The sequence below is a fragment of the Canis lupus genome, chromosome 1 (assembly GCF_011100685.1).
Source record: "Canis lupus familiaris isolate Mischka breed German Shepherd chromosome 1, alternate assembly UU_Cfam_GSD_1.0, whole genome shotgun sequence".
In the NCBI taxonomy this organism is placed as follows: domain Eukaryota; kingdom Metazoa; phylum Chordata; class Mammalia; order Carnivora; family Canidae; genus Canis; species Canis lupus.
The window spans coordinates 8,465,410-8,484,681 of record NC_049222.1 but is presented as its reverse complement, the minus strand read 5'-3'; the positions used below and the strand labels follow the sequence as shown (position 1 = coordinate 8,484,681).

Here is a 19,272-nt window from a genome sequence, read left to right as displayed (position 1 = left end):
CAGGTCAGACCATCTTTAAGGCAAATTAAAGTATTATAAACTATATTATGTCTGATTTTTTTACTGTTAGAATGTTGCTGCTAACCCAACAGGCTGGGTACTATATAACATTAAATAATATGCATTTCCCCACTCAAAAACTTCTGATTTTTAAAGATATGCATAAAAAATATTTAGACGTCCACTTATGAAGTAAGCAAAAAAGACCCATATTTTGGGGACTGACAGTGCCATTATTAATAACAATAAATGTACAAATGTACATTTTAAAAAGGAAGGAAAGTAAAAGGAGTAGAAAAACTTTTGCAAATTAGAGTAGTAGAATTTTTTATTACTTAGTAAACCTGGAAGATAAGATGTAGCCAATCTCAAATCTCCACAAGGTGAAGCAACAAAAAAGAGTGGAAATAGAACAGATTGGAGAATTATAAGATCTTTCCAGCACTGGAACACATAAAGAAAGATGATTTGGGAAAGAGCACAGGTGGTAGGAGAGAAAGTGCACTCTTGGGCAGCTCCGATGGCTCAGCAGTTTGGCGCCTGCCTTTCGCCCAGGGTGTGACCCTGGAGTCCTGGGAACTAGCCTCGCATTGGGCTTCCTGCATGAAGCCTGCTTCTCCCTCTGCCTGTGTCTCTGTCTCTCTCTGTGTCTCTCATGAATAAATAAATAAAATCTTAAAAAAGAAAAGAAAAGAAAGAAAAGAAAAGAAAAGAAAAGAAGAAAAGAAAAGAAAAAAAAAAGGAAAAGAAAAGAAAGAAAAGAAAAGAAAAGAAAAGAAAAGAAAAGAAAAGAAAAGAAAAGAAAAGAAAAGAAAAGAAAAGAAAAGAAAAGAAAGTGCACTCTTAGGGTAGTATAGTTTTTTTCTTTTTTGCAATTTTATTTTTTTTATTAGATTCAGTTTGCCAACACACAATATAACACCCAGTGCTCATCTCATCATGTGCCCTCCTTCATGCCTGTCACCCAGTCACTCCATCCTCCCACCTCCTTCCCTTCCAGTGACCCTTTATTTCCCAGAGTTGAAGTCTTTCATGGTTTATCTTCCTCTCTAATTATTCCCCACTCAGTTTCTCCCACTTCCCTTATGATCCCTTTCACTATTTCTTATATTCCACATGTGAGTGAAACCATATGATGATTGTCTTTCTGCAACTGACTTATTTCATTCAGCGTAATATTAGGGTCGGATACTAACACCAATGCCGTACACTCTTATACTAAGTTATTACTATTAATTAATCTAAAACATGATTCTATTCATAGAAACTATTTTGATTGCCATTATACACTTGAGGAATCAATGGGACAGAGCAGTAATATCTTTGCAGTTGTCACCTTGCTAATGAGGAATGGAGCTGGGACCCGAACCAGAGCAAAGCTAACACTACAAACTATCACATAATACAAGCCTCTTTAATTTAGGGTGTGAACAAAGAGAGATTCCCAATAAATCAAAGAGCTGAAGACAACATAAAAAATTTATGAAAATATATATAAAACAACTTATAAGAAAATATTTTAATAATTCTGTGACAAGGGAAGACATATTACCAAGACACAAAACTCAGAAAGCACAAAGCCAGATTTGGCTTCAAAACAATGAAACATTCAAAAAAAAAAAAAATCCTTCATGTTGCAAAAGGAAATTAACTAAACAACAAGGTGCAATTTTTCAACTTGGAAACATCCTTCAACTTGAAAAAAAAAAGTAAAAGTCTAATAATATCCAGATCTATCTCATGTTAAGAAAATACTTTTCTACCCTCTGTGTGGAAATGTAAATGAGTGCAATGCAAATTGACAGTTTATTTCAGAAATTTAATGGCATAAACCAACTATTAAATATTTAAATTCTTTTTTTGGCAATGTGAAGGGTGAGAAATTACATGTGATACTGAATCATTTTATGTAATCTTAAACCAAATTACATAACTTTACTAACAAGTACAAATACCTCCTAGAGAAGAAGTAAAGATATAATATTCCCAGGAAAGGAGAAAGTGTCACATCCCTCATCTTAACATCTCCTGATCCATTTTACTTCGGATACTTTGCTCTGCACTGAACAGTGTTCCCCCAAAATTTACAGATTGGAGCCATGCCCCCAGATGTGAGTGTATTTGGAAATAGGGCTTCTCAGGTGGTCATTAAGGTTCAATGAGGTCATAAGCATGGGACCCTGATCCAACTGGATTGGTTTCCTCAAGAGAAGAGGAAGACACCCCCTGGTAAGAGAAGAGCCCATGTCGGGACACGGGGAGAGAGCAGCCACCTGCAGGCCAAGGGGAGAGTCCTCCCCAGAAATCAACCCCGCTGGCACCCTGATCTAGGACTTCCGGCCTCCAGAACTGTGAACACTTAAATTTCTGTTGTGTAAGCCCCCCAGGCGGGGGTCCTGTGTTACATCAGCCTGAGGTGGTGAAGATAGGGCTTTAGTTGTTTTGTTCTTTGACGGCAGCCTTTTGAGGTACTTCAATCACGTGAACACTGATATTTCTTCTCTGAAGCTTTGCTGTATCCTCAACTAAACAGAGGTTTCAGTGAAACGCCAGGACACCTGCACCCCGATGTTTCTAGCAGCAATGTCCACAATAGCCAAACTGGAAGGAGCCTCGGTGTCCAGTGAAAGATGAATGGATAAGGAAGATGTGGTTTATGTATACAATGGAATATTACTCAGCCATTAGAAATGACAAATACCCACCATTTGCTTCGACGTGGATGGACCTGGAGGGTATTATGCTGAGTGAAGTAAGTCAATCGGAGAAGAACAAACATTATATGGTCTCATTCATTTGGGGAATATAAAAAATAGTGAAAGGGAATAAAGAGGAAAGGAGAAAAAAAAATGAGTGGGAAATATCAGAGAGGGAGACAGAACATGAGAGACTCCTAACTCTGGGAAACAAACAAGGGGGGGGGTAGAAAGGGAGGTAGGGGGGAAGGGGTGACTGGGTGATGGGCACTGATGGGGACACTTGATGGGATGAGTACTGGGTGTTATGCTATATGTTGGCAAATTGAACTCCAATAAAAAATATAAATAAATAAATAAATAAATAAATAAATAAATAAATAAATAATTCTGTGAGGAAGCACAGAGGCCAGCGGTGGCGTCCAGGGCCTGGGGGCTAGGGGTGATGGACAGATGTGAGTCACGCATACACACTTCTACTTAGAAGAAGAATACGTTCTGAGGGTCCAATGGACAGCTTGGTGACTACAGTTGATAATATGGTTTGTATACCTGAAAGGGGCTGAGAGTAGATCTTGAGCATTCTCACCGCACGCACAACCAAGGAGCAAACTCTAGAAGGTGAGGGATGTGTTACATAGCCTAATGGTCACTCCACAATGTACGTGTACAGCAAATCATCACCTCATCCCCTTGGAATATGTACAATTACATTTCTCAAATATACCTCAATTTTTAAAAAGAAAAGGTAAAAAAATTAATAAAAGCAGAAAAATCCATGTGTCCAAATAAAAAAATTAGAGACAACAAAATATGAGAGAGAGAGAGATCGAGAGAGTTCTGTGAGGAAATGTAGCAAGATGTTGGCAAGGCTTTGGCTTCAGTTTCCAGATTTAGATCTGACTCTGCTCCTCCACCTGTCAGCTTCCAAGTTGTTAAACACCTCTAGGCTTCAATTTTGTTTTTCCCACAGAGAGAATGAGGATATGCAATTTCACCTTATAGAACTGATAGGACTTTTTGAAATTATATTTCTACTCTATTTAGCATAGGGTCCACATGAAATATGCGCTCAGTGATCAGTGGTTATTATACTCATGGCTTTTGCAAATCACTTTCTTTATGGGTTGGAACCCATGATCTTTATTCCCCCTTGATTCAAATGTCCTGAGCCTGAGCCTCAGTATCCCCAGCAGATCTATTCAAGGGTCATGAAGAGGCGCCTCAGGTGGCTCAGTCAGTTAAGCGTCTGCCTCCTGCTCAGGTCTTGATCCCAGGCTCCATGGGGAGCCTGCCTCTCCCTCTCCCTTTGCTGCTCCCCCCTACTTGTGCACTCTCTCTCAAATAAATGAATAAAACCTAAAAAAAAAAAAAAAAAAAAAGTCATGAAGCTACTGGAACTCTGGAGTCTCCATAGGAGTTTCAGAAGCACCTGCTAGGAGAGCATACAGATTAAACGAAAACATAGTCCGGTTTGCACTGTAATTAGAATAAATTGAGTAAAATTCAAATGCAGATTACAGAAGAGATGTTGCCAATGAGTCCCTGGCCTTTCTAAGCATAACTAGCATGTGGTAAGTCCTTACTGAGACACTGTGGACAGCTCCGGGCCACTTGCACCTCTAGGCTGTCTCCACTTCTGCTGCAGGCCACATAAGCGTGCAAGTATTAGACGCCCCCGGGGCCCCCTTCCACCATGAGTTGAAACCCTTGTACAGGACGACAGCATCTCCTCTGTGTCCACTCGGGCCTGATGCTCATTGATGCCTTTGCTCCAGGCTGCCTTACCTGGGGTTTTTTCTTGCCTTAAAAAAAAAAAAAAACAAATATATATATATATATATATATATATATATATATATATATATATATATATATGATTTAAACAGACAACACTCTTCCCTCCTCCAGATCCCAACAAACTAATAAAACATACATTCACATCAAGTGCCCATTATTTCTTACGAATTACTAAGCAGGTGTGTTATTCTTTGAGGCCCTCTGAGTTCCTAGAGAAACAATTTTCTTTATATTTTATGTAAAGAATGCACGTGTGTTTGTGAACACAGAAACCCTCAGGTGGCAGAAAGGGAACAAGCAGTGCAAAGTGTCCAGACCCTGGTGAGCTTCTTAATTCCTCAGGAGGGGGAGGGCATGGATGAGGCGCCGTCCTGTTGTTCTGCCAGCTGTGACGGGACTCTGGTCGGGCCTCTGGATCTGGTTGTCACTCTCCACTGCACCTGTCTTCCCTCCAGCTCTTGACCCATCTGACTTTCAGGATGCGGCAGGCAAGATTTCCTTTGGTGGCCAGGGTGACATCGCCTGCCTTGTCCTGGGGCACCCACATTTCTGGAATGGGGAAGAGTCGTATGATTTTGTTGGAATAAGCAAATCTCCATGTCTCGAGATCCAGTATATTCCTTTCCGTATGGAATGGAAATGTGTCCTTCAGTCTGGGAGGTTGCCCACATACCATGGGAAGAGGGCATAGAGAGATGTCATGAAGTGTCACCCCAGATTATTCTTCAAACTGCCAGGGAAATATGGATTTTTTTCCCAGCTAGTCAATATTCTCTGAAAATATGGGTAGAAAATATTATTCTCTATTCAAACAGACAGGAATATACAGTAGAATAGAAAGAAAAATGTGAAAAGTCTTTTCATGAGCAAATTTGTTGCTTTTAAAATATAGAATTCTCCACACCCCCAGGGTATGCATTCACCTCATTTGTCTTCAGGGGTTGATTTGGAGGGAAAGTGTACGAAGCGTTTAAATAGAGTCTCTGTGTCATGGTGTGAACAGTCTATTCTAGCAAGTGTTTAATTGAAGCCACAAAGTTGATTTCTGTTTTGTTTTCACCAAAGGGCATAATTCAAATAAACGTTGAGAAAATGCTTAATTATTTCTCTCTTTTGTTCTCATGCTCATTGTTGCCATAATCACAGAGCACTTAGTAAGCCCTCCTCTGTACAGTTCTGATTGAGGTGTGTTATTTTTGTGATAAGCGGTAAATGGCATCGTTTGTGAATTGTCTATAAAGAAATGGGTGACGTAAAAATGTCATAATTTAATTTCCAGTTAGACTAGAAATTGTTCATAGAGGTGAAGAAGAAAACAGTGTTGACCGTGATGGAGAATAATATTCAAAACCCAGCCCAGCGAGGAGCAGCTCGCTGACCTGGAAGAGAAAGCTAGACATTGAGCGAGAACACCAGAAAGAATATGGACCCATGGGGCACGGACAGGAGGGGCAAAGCCAGCATCTGCTGGGGCCCTCGAGTCCCAGGCGTGTTCCCGTGTGGCGTGTCCCCCAGTCCTCCAGGCACAGGAGCAGAGGGAAGTTGTGGTTCTTGGAATGATGTGCGCAGCTCTGCAACACAGCTCTTCTGAGCTCTGTTGGGATCCTGCACTGATTCTGGAAAGCTCTGACTGCATGCACACTCCTTTTTTTTTTTTTTTTTTTCAAAGATTTTATTTGTTTATTCATGAGAGAGACACACAGAGAGTCAGAGCCATAGGCAGAGGGAGAAGCAGGCTCCCTGCAGGGAGCCTGATGTGGGACTCGATCCCAGGACCCCGGGATCACATCCTGAGCTGAAGGCAGACGCTCAACCGCTGAGCCACCCAGAGGCCCCTGCATGCACCCTTCTTTCCTGCTCCTCGTTGTCTATCCTTGTCCGACCCTCATTCCCAAAGCAGCCTGTGGATGGCTTGTGAAGTCAGGGACTGTACTTTCCATTCATGTGTCTCCCCTGTGGTCTTTTGAACTGTTTCAGCAGGTGTTTGACGAATAGTAGTTGCATGATTGAATTTCCACACTCAAGATTCTAGGGTAAAAAAAAAAGTAAAAAAAAAAAAAAGATTCTAGGGTAAAAATCTGTGTGTGCCAGACTGTCCCAAATCCACAACTTCAGCCTTCACTTTTAGCCCACAAGTAATGCGAACTAAAGGTGTTTCCCAGCGCTGCTCTCTTTCAGATATTTCTACTTTGTTCTTTAAATAAGATAAAGCCAAGACCAGGAACAACTCTCTTAATATTAGAATTTCCAGCTGGTTTATGCTGATAAATGCCAGTATCTCCACTTGTGAGAACTTTGAATGATCATCTAGTGAGTCAATGGCACAATAAGGAGGCGAGGTTGTTAAATGTTTTAAGTGATTTTTTTTCCGTATCAGATTACTCTCCCATAATCTTGTCACATAAATAACATGTCAAAATGCCACTTTCTGCAGGAGGCCCTCTCTGACCATCCCATATAGGTGACCCTGCTGGAGTACGTGGTGACAGGTTATCTTTTCACTGGGGTGACAGCACTTATCATGCTTGAATTCAATGACGACACATTGATTTCATAATCAGATGAGTCATACAACACCATTAATGTCAACATTCCAGAATTTGCAGATAAGGAAACTGAGAACCCAAGAGAAAAGTGAGTCTCACAAGGTTGGTGACCCATATAAGTAGTAGAAGGAGCGTGCATAGCCGGTCTTCTCACTCTGAACTCACCCCAGGTCCCCCTAACTTCTCCCTTTTTCTGCCCCTTCCCAGAAAGAGAAGACACGACCACATGGGATTTTGAGACAATCTAAAGGACTATTGACAGTGCTAGGAGGGAAGTTATAGAACCAACAAGGAATTTTGAAGGATGGGCAAACAGCATGCAGCATTACCCACCTCCGTGTAAAGGGGCAAAGAGAGGAAATGTGGATGGGGGCCCTGGGAGAGGCAGGGAAGGGGGCAGGAAGGTTCCGAGGCTCAGAAAGGGGCTGTGCTGGCACAACCACAACAGCGGCTGCTGGAGGGCCAGGTAGAGAGCACGTGCCCACATCCCCCAACTCCCCTGATTTGCTCCTGGGGAGATTTAATCTACAAGAGAATTAGGCCAACAGTGAATCTAAAGTGATTTTTATATAGAAAGCAAGATTTCACTCTCACGATTTTTAAACATTGAGAGCCTCTACCAGTTTAATTAGCCTTTTATTACCCAAGTCATTTGCATTTCTCCCTGGACCCCAAGCTTCAGAAATTGCAAGGATGTTTTACACACCTGCTGATGAGTGGCTTTAGGTGCGTGACCTCAGGAAGGACAGCGCCACCTGAGAAACAGGACGACATGTTCCACGTTTCTGTGATAGCCGACTGTCTCGACTGGGTTCCTCCTGGTAGAGAATAGAAACATTACAAATCAAACTGGATGCATCTTTTCTTTTGGATGAAACATAAACTCTGGAGAGGCCAAGCACATTGGGTCTAGCTTTCTTTGCTCACTAAGCTCATCCCTTCCATAAATAACATTCTCCAGATTGAAGAATAATTAATTTTCAGTTAAGAAAAAGAATGGGAAGGCCCCTGGAAAGTCCATCTGAAGCCATACGATGACAGTCTCACCCTCTGTTGTCAGCATTCTGACAAGCTTTCCCGTGGTCACGTATGTGTGGGTTTACATTAGACAAATTTTGAGTTTCGGGGATGCATCTGAACCATCAAAAGCATAGATGGAATTTTTCCTTAAATATATTTTCTAGAAGATTCAACTTTTCAGCCACTTGAGTAACCATAAAAGTTTATTGTTTAGGCTCATCATATCATGGGGTGGGTTCAGTTACTCACAAACCTGACAGGATAAGTCAGGGCCTTGAAGGCTATACTGGTGAAAGCTTTTCCTGCTAATTGATGGTTACTGGTTGGGATACAGTATAATTTGCCTGCTCAAGAAAGGTTTTAAGAAAATGTCTAATTTGCTTCTTGTATGCTGAAAGCAAGTATAAAAGAAAAGAATGCAGCTTACGGGCCCTCCATCAAAACCAGCTTTTTTTTTTTTTTTTTTTTTTTTTTCAGAAAAACTTTTCTGCTTTTGTTCCAATAGCTGAAGGACATACTAGAAGTTTGAGATCTCTCAAAAGTTTACCTTGCACTCTGGCATCTGAATTTTTGACCAGACACGCTTGAGGAAAATATTGATCCCTGAATACATTTTTAACCCAGAAAGGAATAAAGCACCAAATTTCTCCATTTTTCACACCTCTGTGCTTACCTGGAGCTCTCTTTTGAGGATTTGCAGCCTTCTGCTTTGTTTGCATGGTTGTTTGCTTGTTTATATATATCCCCTTGCTTTTCTGAGTCTATTTCTTAGCACACCTCTTCCTCCTTCCCTCCTCTCAGGTCACGGGTTTGGTTCCTCGAAGATGTCACGTGCACAGACATTTCCCAGCTACGCCTCGGAGCAGAGTGAGGAGGCCCAGCAGGCTCTGTCCCGGTCGAGCAGTTACGGATTCAGCTACAGCTCCAGCCTCATTCAATGACACTCAGAGAGCCGCTGCTGACCAGAGAGACAGTCTGTCCGGACCTGCTTGTAGGGTCACTGCACCCTCTGCCTCCTGGAAGACCAATTGCAGTAAAAATTGAAATGGGTCGGGTGTAGCCCCAGTCCCAGTGGAAGGTTAAAACCTGGAGTTCTGCTTCCTTGACTCTGTGGCTAAGTCCTTTATTTATTGAATTTCTTGGGGGGAGGGGAATCTATGTTTTACAAAAATAGAATCCAAATCGTATGAACAGTCATTTAAATAAAATTCTTTGGTACGGACAGTAGCAGAAGTCTGGGCACCATGAGAAGTTGCCCACACTGGGTTGGACCTGGGCGGGGGACATTAACTCTGTCCTCATGGCTCGGCCCTCCCGCCTGGTGACAGGGTCTGTCCTTGGACATAAGGTCACCCACCACAAGCTCTGTGGCTTGGAAGGTTTTAACGGGGACAAATCCAGTAAGGTCTACAAATGGCATTATAAGTCTCCATAGAAATAAGCCCAGTGACAATTAAGGGAACACAAGAATTAGAACACACTGTTGAGCAGGCCCTGTAGCTCCACTGTGTGTGTGTGCGTGTGTGTGCACCTGTAGACAAATACAGATTTGGATATTGCTATATCCATCTATATCTAACACGTATATATCAACTGTGTGCTGAGGGTGACAGGATATGCTCACTTACATTGTTGAAAACTGTAATTTGGTGCATTAAAATTAAGATTGTTATGTTGAATAGCTACTTTTAAAATAGTGCTGTAAAAAAAAAAGGCTTTTTATTAGCAAAAGTATTTACGTAGTCAAGTCTGCTCCTCTGACAAGTATAAACGAATATTTGAGAAGGAGGTTCACTTGAAAATGAAAACAAAAGACCTGGTCTAGCTGTCCCATGTGTCCTGTCGCCACCCTGTCTTTTGGGTTAGTACTTCCTTGTTGGCAATGTCTGTCTCTTTGGCCATCCCTCTGAGCTCCATGAGGAAAATCGGGTGTGATCACCCACCAGCTTCCATTTAACCTCAAGAAACAGAAAACTTTAAATGAGAAACTGTTTTTCAGGAAAGAAATTAAAAAAAAATATATATATATATATGTACCTAAAAAGAACTCAGCTATTTTGCAGTCAGAAGAACAATGCACACAGGATTGTAGATATTAATTATTTAAAGTTTTATAGATGCTGCTCTCAACGAGCCATTGGGCACTTGTGATTTCCTGTGTAACCAGAATTTGCTAGGCTTTACTTCCTCTTTAATGAACATTGGCTGGGATTATAAGTGAAAACGGATCAGATATAATTTTTTCATCTCTGACAGTAGTTGACAAACCTACCAAGTTTAAAAGGAAGTGGTGGCTTCCGTGTGAACTAAAAAATTTGGCCAATTTATTTAGTGTCAACAAAGATATTTTTGTCCTTCATTTTGAAGTTTACTCAAGTAAAAATAAAAATCATTCTGCCTGGATTATCTGATGCCACACACCTAAAATGGTCAGCTTGTAAATACTCCACGGGGAATCCAAAGAATAGTGAGCCCAGATCATGTAAGATAAAAGCCTGATTTTTTTTTCTTAATAGCAAAATTATTTAAACTATTAATGTTAGTCTGTGGAAGGAGTACTTGTTTTGTTGATCTCTAATAAGACTCTTCTTTTTTTTATCTCTATCCATAGCTTGAATGCAGATTGCAAACTTATTTCAGAGAATAACTACAGCATAGAAGCAGTTCTGGGTCCCTCCTAGATGAATTTACACTTTAGAGCAACTACCTAGACTCTCTGAATCTCTCAGATTAAGAATGAAAACCCCATCAAGATGCTAATCATAAGAGTCAATGTGGCTGTGAAAAATAATTATCTTAAGCTTTCAGGGATAAAAAGAAAATTACTCAAACTCTCTGCACTGTGAATTTTGCTGACATAGCAGAAAAGCAGACGACTGGTTCCTGACGAGGACACAGCCTCCCCTAAAATCCCAGCTTTCGGGGTTACACACCTCTGAATCACTCAGCACATGGCATTTGTTTCTGAAATGCCTTTTGTAAAACCCACCAGAGCAACTCCCCGCTGAGACCATTTGAGCACAGCTCCTAGTGGTGCCACGTTCTGAGCCAGGCTCTCGCCCGCTCACTCAGTCGAGCTGTTGCTTAGAGACCACAGTTTCTACATGGGACTTGTGGGGAAAAGCCCTCAGGGGTCCTGGTTCATGTCTCAGCTGCACTAATGTGCGAGAAACACAGACAGCAAGTCCAGGGGCGATTCTGCTAATTAGATGAGTCTGCTCTTGTGTCTATTTGGTGGAAGACACAATACCTGCATGCAGTTGCTTCCAGAACACCATTTGCTTGTGATCATTACCAGTGAGCGTTTACTGAGGAGATACCAAAGATCAGGCTAGCCTTGGGCCGGTTCACTCCGAAAATAATGTCATTAAGAGTGTGTGAGAGAAATGTCCCTCCCAAGTCTTTTAACCCAATCTCATTACAATGAGAATAATGCTTTAACGTCTCTCGTGGTACATTTTTGGAGATCAATTCTAGCATACTTTTCCATCTATACTTAAAATTGTAGCTGAGTTAAAAATTGCTAACCGAACATATAGGAGAATTTATATTAGCCTAATATACTTGACATAAGGCAGTGTGCATTGTAATAAAAATGACAAGCAAATAAATCTTCTACAGAAACCAAAGATGAAAGAAAAGTTTCCATACCATTCTCCTGGAACTTCATAAAACCAACTTCACTGGAGCAATTAGAATGGTCGTAGGCATGTATTCAACTCCCTTGAGCTCACAGGTTTTTGACTGAAGATGCCTCTACACTTTGCAAGTCATTTTTCTCCCTCAGACGCTTTATTACAGCTTTCCTGCAGTTAGGGTTGCTGTGAACCAAAGACAACCTTTGGCTCCTTCTGAAAGTGACTCAGTTGGGATCCCAACCAGATTTAGGCAAGTGAGTGAAGATGGTCACAGTTTCCATATTGGGGTATCCGGTTGGAAGACACAGTGGTGAAGAACTTGACATAAGTAATGGAGGCACTTCTGAGAGCAGAGGAAAACTGGAGGGTGTACACAGTTCCCACAAAGATGACACGGGCGGGGGTGTTATGTCTTATGTCCTCAAGTTTTCTTCTGGAAATATTAATCGTTGCACTCATGACCAATCCCTGACACATTTAAAGTATGGAAAAGTATAAAATAACCTCAACCCAATCGTTTACCATACTGGTGGGAGAAAAAGAAAACACATCTTTCACTTACTCGTTGACTGAATAATAGGCACTTGGAACTAATTTATTTACACAAGTTGCAGATACGTATGAATCAATGGGTTCTGGCCGCTGCCACAATATGAACTTCATGAAATAAGAAATGTATATTTACTTATAGATTAGGGAAGATGCTGTTGGATGGAGCATGTGAAATAAAGTGAAACCTATTTATTAAAAGTAAACCTCACTTTTTTTCACCAAGTAGTAACTCGAGTACTAGTCCTAGTATCTTGTACAATTTTTCTCTGTCTTCACTGGGCAATTATGTTTGAAAATCATTTATCACCTATAAAATGGTCAGCCACTAATACTTTCTGTCCAGTATAGAAACAATGGACTGATAAATAACATTACACTGTTAATAGTTTTTACGGATCCAATTTATTTATTGCATGTGGTGTCTTTAGAGTAGATATTTAAAAACACATCATAAAAATTGATGTCTGCCCCTCATTCTTTTGTCAGTATCTCAGAAAACTTGTTAAAAAAAAAAAAAGCATGATTACCCTACTCCCTAGATTATTTGAGCCACTTACTCAAATCAACCATTAATGCTACAGTGAAAACAAGCTTAAGCAAATTATAAGTCTTATAAAAAAATCATAGTCCAGTTCTGATGATTATAACAGCACAATAAATAGGCAATGTACATTCAGTGGGGCTGAGCTTTAGGCCTTTAACACGTTGTGTCTTAAATATTATACTAAAAACTGCTTAGAGTGAAAATGATACACTTTTCTCCAATTCTACCAACATATCATGTTGATTAGTATCTTGCAATTTCAAATTACTTTCTCAATCATTAACTATACTTCACAATTCCCCAATCTTGGCCTTCTCCAAATAAGAAATGGCCACTATATTTCTATTAATAACCATAACACTAGGTGATGTGCCACACAGATGAATTTCTAGCCTATGAAATGTATGGAGGACAATTTTCCATATGGAAGGGGCAGAGAAGAAGAATGGGACCTAACTCAGGAGGGCAGCAACTTAGATAAAGTTATAAAGATTCCAATGAAATGTCCAAAGTTGCACTAAGACTCTACTTTATTAACATTCCAATCCCAGTTCCCTATCACAGACTTGACCTTCTTGACCAGCTTCACTGAGTACCAAGCATGCAATTGAAAGAAGACAGCAGTTGCATCATGTTTTGAAGTGACCACAGAAAGACAGCACATAGCCAATAAGTATGCCTCCTTGGGTTTAGTGAAAAGTATTGAACATGAAAGAATGTGTAATAAAATCCCCCTGGTAAAATGTCTCTTCTTATCGTTTTTGTACATGTCAACTTCATTTGAGTTTCAAAATGAAGGTATATCATCCATGACCCTTGGCTGGGGGCTAGAAGTATGTCAGAAGAGACCAATAGCCTCATGCGTACATTCTCTATGAACATATTTGCAAAATTTTTCTGCCTTTTTCCTCCCTGAAACTACCCCAAATCCTTACTTTTTTACTCAAGAATGTGAATCTTTGTTGTATCATTTCTACAATTATTACAACTCGTTGGGGCGGTAGCTAGTTTACAGACTCTAGAGGAAGTATCATGAGATGTTGGGCATATTTTCTGGATGGGCAGGATGCTAGCTAGCTCTGGAAGCAATCATGTAGAATAAAGATACCACTTTACATCCTACTCAGGAGGAAACCCAAACCCATGGTGTTGTCATTTGTTGAAAAGGCAAAGAAACAGAGATAGTTTTGTCTATCTTTTCCCCCATTTAGATGCAGTGGGAGTTGAGAAATGCCACAGAGATTCTAAATAAATAGGCCCTGGAATAACATTTAAGTGTCTCCTCAGATTTTTTGGATGGTCCTAACCCTTCCTGGACTCATCACTAACTGTGTCTAGAGAGGCTTTATGAGGCAATTCATTAGACTTGTAGGTCATGAATGATTGGGATAAATTTTATTACTCTTACACGGACACCCAGTTTTCATTGAAATTCAAACTTCTTTATTCTAAAGTGATAGTCAAACTAAAAAAAATTAAATGTATTCCTACTTATTCATCATACTGTAATTGTGGTTATTATTTTGGGGACTTTTATCACTATGTAACACTTTGGCATAATTATTTACGGCATTTGTCACAATGTAATTAGATAATAACATCGGGGTTACATTTTGTTTCATGTGAACTTCAAAAATCTGTTTTCAGTTGAAATTGGAAAATGACTTTTTTTATAATAAAATAGCTTCCATATCAAGTGTTTTTAATACACTTTAGTAGGCAATTATTTAAATTAACTCAAGTCTGGATAGATAGGAAATAAGTTAAAATTACCAAGTAATACGAAAACTATATTTTACTCATGATTTTCATACACTTTTCCCTAGTTTAAGATTTTTATATCTTGTAAACATTTCAAGGAGAGAAAGAATACATTTGTAATAGAAATATTACAATTTCCTTCTAATAATTCTGTTTAATAGGTTTTTATTTTACCTCATCTTCTCCTACCCTATATTCCATATTCCAATTTTAAGAAGAATGAACAAATTTAAATTTTTTAATAGTTATTTGGAGCCATTTTTAATTGTTGATACAATTAACTTTCTCCATCTGTTCTCTACTTTTAAGTTGATGTTAGACTTAGAGCAGAAAATCAGCCCTTTTTGTAGATAAGGAATCGTGCGTTGAGTAGAGCAAGGATCGACCCTGACCCTGCAGTGGTGTTCATACTGCAATCTGGTTATTACCTTAATTCACCCAAGTGATCCACAGCCTCATAAGCTTATTTTTGGAAATCTGAAATTTAAAAACCTAAATTCGGGAAAGGAAGGAAAGGAAAGGAAGTTTGAGATGATGACTGAATTTTTTTCAAAATTCACTACAGATTTTCTCTCGAAGAAAAACAAAGTGAGAGGGTTTCTATGGTGTTCCAGTATTGTTAACTATATGAGACAGATGGGCTGAAAGCCGGGAAAATGAAGAATAAAATGACAATAGCATCTTGATGTTATATATAAATAAAAAATTAGCATGGTATAGGTCAATATGAAATCATTTGACTAATCAAATTCAGATTTACATATCTATTGCAAATTCAAAGAACAATGCTTTTTCTTATCTATCTACATATATAGTGGGTTCATTGGGAGAAAGGAAGCTCTAAATTTTTGTGAAAACCTAAATAGAGAATAGAGATTCCTTCCAGTTATAAGGCACTCTATATTATTTTGGTAATAGCAGGCAGTATATAAATCACAACAAATCCGTCTACTCCCTGACAATAAATGAGCATAAAAGTAAAATCATCTTTACGCAGATGACTGAACTCCCAGGATCTGCAAAGGCCCCCTATTACCTTCTCTGCACAAACCCTAAAACACACACACACACACACACACACACACATACACACACACTTTTTTACTTTTAACCTACTCTGTACATGCTACATTTGTTATCTTTTTCCTAGGTCCACCCAGAATTATCCCATCTTTCCGAATCCTTATCCCTATGAATCTTCAAAATATGTTAAATTATGTGTTATATGTTTGCTTTCTATAAATTCTTTAAAATTAATTTATATATACTTTGTGAAGTCTACTGTAAAGGGATGTCCGTTGTCATTGATTAAATGTAATGTTTATGATTATTTTGGTAAAAATAACTTCGGATGCTAGGCTCTTGTTAAGAAATAAAATTTCCATGACAAATTTGCTTCTATTGGAAATTATATGATTTGACATACTTTATTTTTAATCACAATCTATTCCAGATAAATAATAGTTTGGGGACATCTGTACTTAAACCCTAGTTGAGCCACGTTTGGAATGGAATGCAAAGGAATAGCTGTCCCTGGAACCTAAATGTGAATTTCTGGCAGAACAGAAAATATTATAATAATGAGGCAATAATAAAATTAGGAAATTAAATTATTTTAAATCTGTCTGTGTGATTTTTCCCCTCGGTAAAAACACACGAAATACACAGTGTAAGAATTACCTTCTTCTGAATTCATAGTTTCTATATCTCAATCCTTAGTAAATACACCTAATCAATTGTTATTAATATCTTACTCATAATTCTAAAAAATTTACAATTGATATGGCTACAAGGAGGTTAATTTATAGTAATTTAAGTAAGTTTCCATTACTTAAAAAAGGCAGTTCAAAAATACTACTTCACACAATTTTGCATGATTGAGATTTTGAACATCTAAATTGCTGGTTTTTACCCCTGAGTTATTTAATATTGTTAGCACTATGATATTATATGATTTCCTTATATTTTTATCATCATGTAATGAACTGTAACTATGTAATTAAACAATTCTGACAATCATAATCTGCTAACCTTTAAATGTCATTTATTCATTCATTGGCTGCTATTTTCAAAATCAAGTAAAAGAAGGCTCTTTGTTAAATGTAAAATAACTGAGAATTTATTATGTATTCCCAGTATTTTCCTAATCCAATGTTAAATCATTCTTATTAGGGTGACTGTGGCTTGGTGGAATCATAAAATATTAATGTTGACAATGGCATTGGTGATCAATACTTTTATTTTGTAGTGAAGTGACATCCAGACTTTCTAAGTGGCTTTCACAGTATCACAAAACTGGAAAACGGTTTTCCCTCCAGCACTGTGCTCACCCTTTCACAACTAAAGAAAATTACTCAGAATGAACATTAGGTAGACAAAGATTTCATATCAAAGATGAAATGTGTACAGTCATGACCACACTATATTTTGATGACTTTACTATTTTCCATTCTGTGATATTGACTCTTTGGTCACTTGGATTTAGACCTGCTTGCAAATGAGCTTACAGAATCTGTTTCTCAAACTTAATCTTTAAATATTAGTTGGGCATTTGTTGTTAATTCACTAATTTGTTAGGAGTATTCCTTTTGTAGAGTTGTGTCTTTAAAGAGAGTACGAAGTCTCCATCTCTCTTTGATGGTCAGAGACATCAAGAGTGGGTGAGGAAGCCTGGATTGAGCAGTCATAGTGCTAAAATGTCCAGTTAGGGTAGGACTGGCCAAAGTCATGAATTTTTGAAGAAAGCAATGAAAACTATATGAGAGCTTTCAGTTCTACACACCCAGTGGAAGTTTGGAACATGTTACGGAGGGACAGTAGAGGGGCCCTTCTTTGCAAATGCTGAACGAAACACAGCTTCTCCTGGTATATGATATGAATGTTTGGTGCCACTTTCATAACATGTTGTGATGTGAAACTGATGGATTTTTCTTCCCTTTTTTCTCATTATTAAAACCATGAGAACTATATTTGCTGGGGAAAGTCTTTATCAAAAGTGCGAAGGTTTGTATAAGTTTGCAGCTGACATCAAGAAGATATTTAATAAATGTATGTCACAGGGCACAGCCCCAGAGCAATTACTCTGCTATTTTTGTAACATACAAAGAAAAACAAAATCCAATAACCTCCCAAATGGCAAAAACGCATCCTTATTTCTAAGTTAGTCAAGAAAAACATTAGACAAATTTACCTAATTTTTATATCCATATGGTGAATTTTAAAAATAAATGTTTGAGCAAGATCTAGATAGAATATCTAAACATTCATGGAATATGAATTATCAGAATATCTAGGTGTCTCAGGTTGCTGCTTTATATATGCTCCAAGGCCAGTCAATCAGTAAATATTTCCTTAGAGCTTGCTCCTTATAAAACATGAGAAAAGGGCACAGAACATCTCCTGGCTCCTGGTTTTTGCCTACTTTTAATTACTTTGGATGCACATCAGTGTCAGGCAGGAGTTGTGACAGCAAATGGGTCCTTGGCTTTGTGCGGAAGACATGAGATGGCTTGAAACAAAGGAGTTACAGAAGGCAAGAGAGGCCAGCTTCCCCAGCTTCCTAAATCCCTTTCTCAAAGTGGTCTCTGGATTTCTCCCTCAGCCTCCTCTGCCTCTTGCTCCTCCTATTCCTCTTCCTTCACCACCTCCTTCTCCTTTCTCTTTCTCTTTGTCTCTCTCAATAGTTAAGACCCTGCATTTTTTAATCACAGAAACAAAATTAGCTCCCATTATTCAAACTGTATAAATATTTTAAAGCACGTTCTCTAAAATTCCCAACTCCTCTCTTGACACAAAGTTGAGCATAAGACAAACATGCAGTCGCCTACTTTCTCTGCATGCGTGAATTACAGAGATCTACATACCTTATACTCTTCTGGATATTTGCAAACTTTGGATACAAGGTAGCCAAAAGAGAAAATGCTTTTTTGGAATTTAATTTAAAAAACATCCACTGAATCTTCAAAGAGCTAGGATTCAAAATGAGCAAGAGTTGAGCCCTCCTCTGAGGAACTCACCATTTAGGGAAGAAGTATGCACTTCAAGTCATGAAGCTAGTATGATCAGTCTAGTGGGATTTTAGCCAATATCGTTCGATGTAGTAAACCCTTTCTTGTTCCAGTATCCATTAAAAACATTTGTTTTAGTTAGCCTGATGTTTTTAAGGTTTATGGTTTTTCAGTAATTATATTTCAGAGAACTAAATATAGAGATAAATGTTCAAAACAATAAATACTAAAGCCACTGACCAGAAATAACCCTCACTCTCAGCAATATAATCTAAAGAAAAAATGCTACCAAGGTATATGATAGATATTCTACTTAGCTCCTCTCCCTCCTTCTGCACCACATCCGATCCTCTTTCTCAATACTGAGAGGCGATGGCATTTGAACCATCGAGATTGCAGGAACCATTGAGAGTTCTGACTAGGGAAACAACTGAAATGAGTCATTATGAGTTTAGAATTTTTAAATGGGAGGGCTAGGCATTCAGTAAGAAAGAATGCCCAGTGCTACTCTTAATATCATGCACACTAGACTGATGCGGATACTATTTGATATCCGAAAGTCAACATAGTATGTAGAAATATAATTCCACCCTTCGTGTGACATCTGTCCTTCTTAGTTCTCCAATGGAGATGTAAAACGTACAGAGATCTAAGAGGCATTACTCCCCCAGAGATGTTATATTATGGTGCTTGACATTTTAAACAATA

The 19,272-nt window shown here is 38.7% G+C and overlaps 1 protein-coding gene and 1 long non-coding RNA gene across 2 annotated transcripts in view; one reads left to right on the top strand and one right to left on the bottom strand.

Annotated features, from left to right (window-relative positions):
• Positions 1 to 16,177, top strand: part of DOK6 (docking protein 6) — a 368,735-nt gene extending 352,558 nt beyond the window's left edge. Inside the window, exon 8 of the mRNA XM_038525819.1 lies at positions 8,864 to 16,177. Within this exon, the coding sequence (XP_038381747.1) occupies positions 8,864 to 9,003 (140 nt within the window). The 3' untranslated portion in view covers positions 9,004 to 16,177. The remainder of the gene's footprint in view (positions 1 to 8,863) is intronic.
• Positions 6,209 to 18,591, bottom strand: LOC119870700. The gene is made up of 4 exons (XR_005353348.1): positions 18,421 to 18,591; positions 8,736 to 9,078; positions 7,749 to 7,860; positions 6,209 to 6,524 (listed from the first exon to the last, which is right to left on the bottom strand). It is a non-coding gene; the product is annotated as an uncharacterized LOC119870700 (long non-coding RNA).
• Between the last annotated feature and the right edge of the window lie 681 nt (positions 18,592 to 19,272).